General features: G+C 38.7%; 1 protein-coding gene across 1 annotated transcript in view; it reads left to right on the top strand.

The window, feature by feature from the left end:
* Nucleotides 1-8,386: 8,386 nt before the first annotated feature.
* Nucleotides 8,387-10,670, top strand: part of ULK4 (unc-51 like kinase 4) — a 173,271-nt gene continuing 170,987 nt past the window's right edge. Inside the window, exons 1-2 of the mRNA XM_015822838.1 lie at nt 8,387-8,575; nt 10,237-10,336. Coding sequence (XP_015678324.1) covers nt 8,438-8,575; nt 10,237-10,336 — 238 coding nt within the window. The 5' untranslated portion in view covers nt 8,387-8,437. The remainder of the gene's footprint in view (nt 8,576-10,236; nt 10,337-10,670) is intronic.

The raw sequence follows: 10,670 nt of genomic DNA on the forward strand, positions 1-10,670 counted from the left end.
GGGTGATTTCTTTAAAAATATTATTACCCCATTTCTCCATTTCAAAAGAAGAGAAATATCTATTGTACAAATTAAAAAACAGTTTACATTGTCAACTGTTTCATAATAAAAAATTGTATTAATGAACATAGGAAAATGTTTTTACTCTTATATTTTTAGTCCTATAAATCACAGTGATACTATACTACCAAAAATCCATTTGTTCAGAAAATGGAAAATGTATGGGTTTTCTGCTACAATGTTCATCATTTATGGTAAATTTTAGGGACATAAGTTAAAATAATACATTTGACAACTTACTATGCAGTAATATATAAAAACAGAAGCTAATTTAAGCAGGTATTATGTTTACTGCTAAAGGACTAGTGTTCCCTAAGCCCAAGTCCAAAAATACATTGAAATAATTAGCAATATATCACTATTTTATTTTTATTTTAATATGTAAAATGTTCAGAAGTATCATTCATGCCCAGACGTGCTCTGCTAAACCACTCAGTCCCTTTTGACTCACCCCACAGAATAACTGATCTTCTGTTCTTATTTCTTCATTTCTTTAACTCTTTCCTAATTTGAGGAGATGGAGATGTATTCCACTTCTAGAAACACTGGCATAAAGAGCAAATAAATACATGAAGAATCACATAGAAAAGTCTGTATCCCCAATCTGTACATAAAATTTATTTGCAAAGGATTCGAATATTAATAAAAAATGTGACATCATGACACTATAATGTTCCCCACACTTTGTGGGAGAAAGTTAAATTTGAATATTTCACTACTTAACAAATGCATTGAAGGCCAATTCCACCACATTTTAAGAGGTTCCAGTAAAGGTCTTTCAGAATTTTTTTTACAGTTCTTGCTATTCTTCTAATTACTTTTACAAACTTTTATAGCTTATAAAATTCTCATGGGATGATTTTGTGGTATGAATAATCTCCCATACATTAACATACTATTTTCCTTTGTCATGTGAATTACAACTTTGCACATCATGTGAGGATTATACTAAATTCTCATATAAACTGTAAGTTATAGCAATGGGACTAATTTTATATCTATTTGCTGACAATAATGGCATTGTATTGTCTGATGTAATTTGCATTATATGAGACAAGCATTTGAAGATATTTCACATTGAACTGAAAATGTTCAAGAACTCTAATTCATTTATATAGCAAGACACATGAGATGAAATCCTCTTATCTCAGTTCAGAAAGGACTAGAATTATGTTCTGCATCTTGAAGTGTTTCTATAAACAATACTGTATGAAAGGATGTGACAACATTTCAATTTTGGTTTGAAGATCCAAGAAATACAGGTGAACAAGTACATAACTATCATAGAAGATAAAAATTTCTATAGAATAAACGAGTCATGTTGCCAATTATGAATAGAGAATAATGCCATCCAAGTGTAGCGGAGTTGGGGCAAGTGTGGGGCCAGCTGAGAGGCTTTGCTGGAGCCCTGTGACCCAGCAGGGGAATGAGGAGCTCCGGCAGCCGCTGTTGGTCTGGTGGAGCATGGCCCTTGGGAGGGATCAAAAAGGAGGAGGAAGCTGACTGAGAGGAGGAAGAAGGAAGGTTGAGACTTGGGGATGTCAGGTGAAGCAAGTGGCTTGCTGGAGTTTGTTCCATTGAGAATTAGCTGGGCGAAGAGAGAGAGAGAGAGAGAGAGTAAGAGGGGGGGGGTTGAAGCTTTTTTACTGCTTTTTCATTGTGGGCAAGCTGGATGGTGGAAGAGAGAGGGGGGAGGTGAAGCCTTTTTACTGGTTTTTTCATTGTGGGCAAGCTGGATAAAAGGGAGGGAGAGAGGGTAGGTCAGGGAAGTTTTACTTCTTTTTCTTCGTTGGAACAAGCTGGGTGGAGGAAGAGCGACAGAAGAGTTTGACCGGGTTGAACGTATTTTTTAGTGGGGAAACGTTAGAGAGGGGAAAATAGAGAGGTTTTGTAGAACCAGCTGAAAGAGGCAAAGGGGACAGAGAAGGGGAGGATTACGAGGAGTGAGGGCAGAGAGAGACGAGAATGGAGAAGGGAGGTCCCTGCAGGTTCCAGAGAGAGATTGACCGCCTTTAAGCTACTGTTACAGGGGCTGATTACCATCGTCGTACGCAAGCTGTGGCTACCAGGGACTGACTACCATCATTTTACGTAAGCTGCTGTTACCAGGAACTGACTACCATTGTTTTACGCAAGCTGCTGTTACCAGGCACTGACTACCATCGTTTTACGCAAGCTGCTGTTACCAGGCACTGACTACCATCGCCCCTGTAAGCTGTGACTGCCTGAGATCGACCAGCATTATTCCACGTGAGCTACCGCCGAGACAGATCGACCAGCATCGCCTCATGTGAGTGGCTGTCAACCGTGACTGAGCATCACTGCACTGGGTGCCCCTGTTAATCAGAGGTGCCAAAGTGAGAGGCCCCTTGGACCGGCAGCCAGGTCAAGAGGAGGCCAAGGGGACCCTACGGGGGTGATGCTACATAAGTAAAGATGTATCACCATAACAGATATACTTTTGTAGACAACTCTGGAAACTATACTGGTAAAACTCAAAAGCCAGCTTCCCTATACTGCTGGATAAGGAACAATAAAAATGTGAAAGGAACAATAAAATGTGGAAAAATGTTATGGTAATCAATGCAAAATAACCACAGAACCTTTTGCAAAATATATAGAATGGTAGGGAAACACAAACATTTGCAACTGAGATATGTAAAGGAAATAAATTAAGTCAAAAAAGTCAAGCAGAGAGGCCTTTGTCCTTGGTCACCATAAAGTACCTTGAATAATTCTCAATAGTAATTCTTTCAAGAAAAAGAAGAAATAATTAATCTGTCCCTTTCTAAAAAAAGAAACATAAGTAATCCTCGAATTATGACAGTTCACTTAGTGACTGTTCAAAATTACAACATAACCCCCCTAAGTACTTACGACAGTCCCAAAGTTATGAATGTTGCAACACCACAGCAGTCCTTCACCCTTATGAATGAAGGCAGAGGCATTGCAACATTCACCCTACCTATTTCCCTCCCCCTCCCCCGGACAGGTCTCCACAGGCACTAGACCTCTGGAGACTCAACTTGCAGAGATCTAGCAAGCTCTCTCCAGCTTCTCTGCTGCAGTTTCTTTGCCTGCTTTGTTGCTTCAGGCCTTTGGTGCATTCACAGAGAACAGAGGCCTAAAGATCACAAAGGATCAGTAGCGTGAGATCTTGTGCTACTGATCTTGATTGATCTCAGACTACTTTAGGCCTCTGTTCGCTCCAAATTGAATCCTGGATGAGATCTGCTGCAAAAGGCTTGCAAACAGAAGGCTCAGTCCTTCAGTCCTTCCTTCTGTTTGCTGTTTCCGTGCCAAAGCCCTGTGTGTCCCTGTAGGCTCTGGTCATCTTTGCAAAATGCCCTTGCTGCTGAAAACGGAGCCCAGGAGGGCTTGGTGCATCCCTCCTGGGTTCTGTTCTTGCCGGCAAAGGCTTTTTGCAAAGACAATCAGAGCCTACAAGGAGAGCAGGGCGCACTCACCCCGCTCTGCTTTTGGAGTGCCTGGAGCAGGCAAACCGTGGCAGAGAGGAGACAGCTCGCTAGATCTTTGCAAGTAAGTGAGACCAGCCATGGTAGGATGGGAGGGGGGGGGGAGTGAAGCAATTGTGGGAAGCATGAAATAAGTCAGTGGGTTGAGAGAGTCTTTGGGTGGCCTGTTCCATCACTAGGCCCCTCATGGCCATTCCCACCCTGAGATACCTTATACACTTAACGACCCGCACATTCGATATTCAGGATACTGAATGTGCTTAGAGCTCAAAGCATTGTTAGAGACCCCACACACCACTTAATGGTCTGCTTCTGTTGCTCCCTTCTGAGAGGAGCTTTTGAAGGACTACTAGATTTTGTAACAACTTTGTTCCCTATGTCATCCATCATGTAAATTCACAGAATTCTTTTTTCTCATCATGGATACATCTGAACTCAACTGTGTTCTCTGTATCATGTATGTTTTTGTATGTGGATATATGTATAATTTTTTGTCTTGTATATTGGAGGTGGTTACCCTTTGAAAGCTGAATGCAACAAAATTTCATTTTATATATATACTGATTAGTTTACACAGTACTTTTTTTCTAAAAAAAAAAAAAGGTGCTGGAACTCACACAAGTCATACAATCCACCTTGCCTACCCTACAAGGTTCCAGCCAAAAAAGGTGCCGGAATTCTGTTCTGGGCGTTCTATGAGAAAAAAAGCCCTGAGTTTACATTTAAAGTGACAATAAAAGTTATTCTATTTTATTCGATTCGATTAGTGAATGTATGGCTGAAAGCCGGAGTTTTCACGTTCATTTTACATGATTTACTCCAACGAATCTTTGGTTTACGAATGTAATTGACAGGCTCCATTACATTCGTAACTCAAGGATTACCTATATACCTCTAGTTGCAGTGTGGAATTTACTTCCAATGTGGAAATAAATCCAATTCAAAATTACATGTGGTAACATTATGTAACACAAGGATGAATATCATCTGTATTGTATGTAGAGTACCGAAGCCATTGTATCAAAACACTTCCAAAGCCTTGAGATGTTTTACATCTACTAATAATTCATGTAACTCATTATCAGAATTTTTTTTACAATGATGCCAAAGCTGGCAGCAGAGCACACTGGAAGTAGCTATTATTTATGAGTCTAATGGAGCACAATGACAGAAATAGCAGCCAGTGTGTTATACTCTCACCCATTCAGGTACATGTAGTTGTGGATAGCATTGAAGAATGCTTTAAATACTTTAGATTTTGAATAGTTTATAAACTCAGCTTTTCAGTATTTTGTGTAGAGGAATACCGAGGTAGCCTTGAAAAAATTATGCTGCGGGTGTAAGAAAAACAATCTAAAAGAAGAGGAGATGGGAAAAAATTGAAAGATTTCCCTTGTTTGACTCTCCTAGATATAAGAGAGAGAATGAGACAGAATCTTGAAAACCTGATAGTTTCTCTTTAATTATACCTGTACAACAGAGTTCCAGTTCATGTGAGATCTTTTTCTGGTTCTGGCCACCTGAAAGAACAGATACCTGGTTTGGTTGTTGAATTTCTAGATTTAGGAACTGAGGCATAATCAGCTTATGTTTACTATTGCCAAAATGTTTTGAATTTTGATGAAGGAAAATTATTTTGAAATTGTTTCTGGAATATTACTAAGTCAAAATAGAGCAAAATATTTCCTTAACTATTTATGGAAAGAAGAATGTAAGATTCTTGAAAACATTACTTTAATGACATTATTGAACATTGCTTTACAATATTTGATATGTATTCTTACTATAGTAAGCTGAAAAAAATTATTTTAATCAGAGTAGTTTGATTCAGAAAGTCAGATCTTTGCGTATTAAACTGGCATACAGGAAGTTGGATTCATGTATAAAACTGCTTTGTTCCCTCTTAGGCTGAAACCAGAATTCAACAGGTGGTCATATTTCATTCAAAGTGACAAGCAACAGATGATCTGTTAAAAATAAGCCAAGATCACATAATAAATTGCCATGGTGTGATTTAAAATCCAGTTCTATTCAGGTAACTGCAGATTTACAGCAATTGTGGTCAAAAACAAAGGGGCATGTCCATGGGCAAAAGGTGTAAGCCATATTTTTGGCTTAAACACATAAGAAATAATTGCCTGAAATCTTGCCATTATGCACTATTTTATGAAATAGGAAAATGAAACATTATAGGATTTTTCTGGTGAAACAATAGAAGCATTTTTGTTTTCAAGTATTTTATACTTTTGCATAATAAGTCGTATACTATTTTAATAAATATGCTGCTCTGTAATGAAAGAACTGTACGTTGTTTTTGTCACAGTCCTACTAACATTTTCCTTGTGCTTTATTTGAACATTTTTTGTTTTAGTTTAAAAGCAGTCAATGTTGGCTGGTTGGGGAATTCGTAGAGTTGGTCCACGCATCTTAAATTTGCTGAGGTTGTGATACACTGTCCGAAAGCATTAATATGGAATGTTGTAATACAACCTCACGGCTGTTTTCTATTTAGAGTTCTCGTGATGCCACCAAATTACCTACGATGCGGGAATGTAGTAAAACCAATTACCAGTGGCAATTTGGTTAGAACTCAACGAATATAAAAAGTCTCCTTAAGCAACGGAAAAGAGACGTTGGCGCAGAGTGGTGAACATCCGGGAAACGCGAATAAAATGGGTAGGGACAAAGACAGAAAGACTACAGGGCGTCTCTTTAGCCCTCTGCGAAATATTATCCGCGATTGTTTCCGGCATCTTGCGCCGTATCTAAGAAACCGAGTAGGAGGGACTGGTTCAAACCATAAAGTAAACTAGACGGGGGAGTTTGAGTTCCTTTTTCCCCTAATACCTTTAATAAACAATATGAAAAGGGTTTCCTAACAGAGAATATATATTTTCTGTACATTATCTTTAATTTTTGCATCCGACAAATATACATTCAAGCAATACCGCTTTCTCTTTACTTAGAAAATATAAAAGCATCAATTAGCTTTTACACGATCTAGAACAGCCCCGTAGGAGGCAGGTCTCGGTCTTGTACATTAACAAAGCGCTACAATTCATTTTCCTACTTTTCGCCTGTCTTTGTCGCTCGGGTGGAGTCATTTCTTCTCGCGAAGCAAGTACAGTATATGCATTTTAAAATTTTATTCTCCGGAAACAAGCCTATACATTTTTTTCATCCCCTCCCCCGAGGTTAACTGAAAGGGGCTGGAACAGTAAAGTAGAACAACGGGTGTGAACGAGACACCTTTGCTTGTTATTGCCCTTGTTTTCTGAAGGCTCCTGAAGATGTCAATTTGCGCCTCCCCCCAATTCCTCTGAGGTTCTGTGGCTCCAGGTCGTACGAGTGAGTTATAATGCAGCGAAGAATAGAACCTCAGCCTACAAAAGCAATACTTCTTTCGAATAAGGGTTTGTCAGCACTTCTTTTCTGACGTTCAACAAGCAGGTTTACGACATAAAATAGTGCACTTCTCTTTCTGCATTTTGTGCATGCATATACATATAATGCTCTTTCCCGCCAAAACCTCTTCCTTTTATATCCTCTCCCCGCTTCTTCCTCTTTTCTCTTCCGGGCGCACCGCCCTCCGGCCTCTTGCAGACGTCAGGCGTCAGTCTCTACCCGGCCGTTGCCCTCAGCGCCAATCAGCTGGAGCTGCGCGCGCTGATCCCCGGGTCTCAGTAGAGCCTCGGCTGACTCCCCTCTCCCTCTCCATCCCAGGCCTATACACTGCCGCCGGCGACAGCGGAGACAGCCAGAGCTCAGGAGTTGCACATCCCGCCACCGGCGACAGCGGAGGCTACCGGAGTCCGGATTTGCACCAGCTCCACCTGCAGAGCTTGGGCACCGCTGCGGCCGCTTCAGCTCACCCCCCCTCCCCGCCTATGTATATGTGTTGTGTAAGATTCCTCTGCTTTATTTGAATCCCAGACTAAAAACAGAAATAAAGGCTCTTTCCTTATAATTGTCCCAGTTACATGACATGGAAAGGAAAAAAACTTATCAGGCTATTTCTTTAACTGATTTTACAGTACTTGGTTGTGGCCTCTCCATGGTTTCCGTTGATTAAAAAAAAAGACTTTACAAAAAATGTTCTGTACCACTTTGTTGCATCCATTTGGTTCCTGACTTAAGTTTCGTTTCTCCTGAAAAGCTTACCTGCCTGCCTTAGGTTTCGTTTCCTGACTTAAGTTTCATTTCTCCTGTTAAGCTTACCTTGAAGTAGTACCTCCTTGACTTAAGTTTCCTGTTCTTTGTGTATGGCAATGAAGAGCCATCCCCCTATTGTCCTTTTGTACACCCCCCCCTTGATTATGCTAATGTACGAATAAAAGGGAGGCACGGAGAGGCTTGAGGGTCTTTGCCTGCCATCTCACCTGAAGAAGCATGTTGCCCGTGTGTTTCCTGATCTAAAGCGAGGCCCGTTGGTTTCCCACACCACTTTTCTTCATCGTAGATGATTGAATAAACTTTATTTGGCTGGATTCACACATGCTATATCATCAGGCATTATTTACAAGCCATAGTAGCTGGATTGATGCATATGCTGAGCAAAAAATACCTAAACCTCATTCTTTCCTAAAAGGTATTAAGTTAGGGTGGTTTTCTTTTCGGTGGTTGAATGGCTATAATGACATTGAGTTCTCTTGTTTCCCAAGTTGAATTGTGATGTGTTGCTGCTTTCTGGTTGGAATGTGTTTGGGGGCAATGTTTCTGGATTTCTTGGAGCTTCAGTGTTCAAAGTTTGTACTAAATTAACCAATCATCTGTAATGTATTCATAATTCGATATTAATTCTTAATATGGCAAGCTAAAACCAGGTTGTTTTTCGTTTTAAAGGTGTCTTTTTCTAACAGAATCTCTGTTTCCAAACTGATGTATGCCATATAGTTTTCATTATGGAGAACTTTATTTTATATGAAGAGATTGGAAGAGGGAACAAGACTGTTGTTTATAAAGGCAGAAGAAAAGGAACTATTAATTTTGTGGCCATATTGTGTACTGATAAATGTAAAAGAGCTGAAATCACAAACTGGGTAAGAATTACATATGTTATTTTTGGAAGATATCTTCATTTACAAACATTAAGAACTTATTATAAAATATATTTATTTCACCCATTATATAATGTAAATATATTTGATTAAGATATCTTGATCTTGAATCAAAGCAAATTTAGGATAGAAACTTTAATCACAGTTTTTAATTGAAAGCTTTTGCTGATTTTTAAAAATAATCTCACTTCTCTATGCAATTTTGGTCAGACAGGATGATTTTCATCCAAAATAGACACTTGAAATATGTTATAGGAAAAAAAACCAATCTCTTTTCTGTAGTAATTTCAGTTTATGGTAATACTATAATTTCTATTGTTATGGATGATTACACATTCAGCCAGATGTTTAGACCGGAATTGCCATTTTTGTCCCTTTTGTCCACAAACCTCAAGAACCTGGGATAGGCAGGTGTTATTTAATAATATTAAAGAGTATCATCACTGGATGTAAGCTGTTCCAAATAAAGGTACCTTTTGCAATTGACGATTTTGTTAATGTCTATTATATTACTGCAATCTGTTCACAACAATGTGAAGTCACACAGCTGCCAGTACTTCCGCTAGTATTGGCCTTTATAAGGCAAGTTCTTCCCAAGAACCTCCCATCATAATGTATGAGTGTTGTGTATGTGCGGATCCAAAAAGTGTAGCCTTTTGCAATTAACAGATGGAAATATTGTCAATGTGCAGTTTTTATAAGTGGCGTCCAAGATTTTTGGGCATTCCACCCAGTGTGCCAAGAACAACTGGGACCACCACAGGCAATTTATGTCATAATCTTTCAGTTTTGATTTTCAGATCTTGCTACTTTTTGATCTTCTCCAATTCTTTGCGTTTTGTTCTACGATCATCTGATATCGCCATATCAAATATTTTTTTCTTTTTCTTTTCCACCTTGGTTAAATGGTATGTTATGAGCCAAGGCTTTATCAATCTATATTGAAAAATCTGACAATATTTCAACCTGCTCATCTTCAATTATTTTTTCAACTCTGTGTTCCTACCAATTTTTAATTAGTGGCACATGGTAATTTTTATAGATGTTTTAGTGAGTCAGTTTGACAACTGCATTATGTCATGTATAGGTCAGTTTGTGCAATCTTTTTGCAACAGCTGAGTAGTTTTTTTTTCTTTGTCTCTTTGAGCAATCTGTACTTTGAATCATTTTATGATTTTTTAAATCTGCTCTTGATTGCATTTATTTGAATAGCTGGCTCTTGTGGATCCAAAATCAAGACTTTATATTTTTAATGTTCCAGCTGAAAGTTATTGCCAGCTATTATAATTAATTCATTAAACTGAATGATAGTGAAAACTATCCAGTTACAAAAGGGAATATGGGGCAAAAAAGATGATGGCTGTTTCTCAAGCAAACTGAGATTACCCTTGGTTTTCAGAGTTTCCTGAGATTTGCTAAGTGCAATTGCATGTATACATTTAGGCATTCCTGATCCAACTATATGTTGCAGTGAACAGAATTAATGCAGCTTCTATATGTTGCACAGTTTAGTAGAGTAGTTTTTACATATTTGAATTCATGCTTTCTTTTTATATGCAGTTGTTTAACTATTTAGAGGAAGAAAACAGAATTTTAGAGAATTCAAATTGATTCAAGCCTACTTTAATGTTTATCTATTACAGGTACGTCTAACTCATGAAATTAGACATAAGAACATAGTAACATTTTATGAATGGTATGAGACAAGCAACCATCTCTGGCTTGTGGTGGAATTGTGCACAGGTGAGAGGATGATATTTATTTATTTATGAAAAAAAATCTATACCATAATAAAAAAGACTTCTGGAAGCTTACGTAGAATATAATTTTTAAAAATCCATGGTAACATGTAAAACCACAGGTGAATATATAGCAACAATCCAGATGTATTGGCAAATTATCGCCCAGTCTCCAACCTACGCTTTGTGGCGAAGGTTGTTGAGAGTGTGGTTGCACAGCAGTTTCCCCGGCACCTGGAGGAAACGGTCTATCTAGACCCTCTCCAGTCGGGCTTCAGGCCGGGATACAGCACGGAAACGGCATTGGTCACGTTGGTAAATGATCTCTGGAGGGCCCG

This window comes from Protobothrops mucrosquamatus, unplaced genomic scaffold (genome assembly GCF_001527695.2).
Source record: "Protobothrops mucrosquamatus isolate PMUCROS unplaced genomic scaffold, P.Mucros_1.0 scaffold_177, whole genome shotgun sequence".
NCBI classification, from domain to species: domain Eukaryota; kingdom Metazoa; phylum Chordata; class Lepidosauria; order Squamata; family Viperidae; genus Protobothrops; species Protobothrops mucrosquamatus.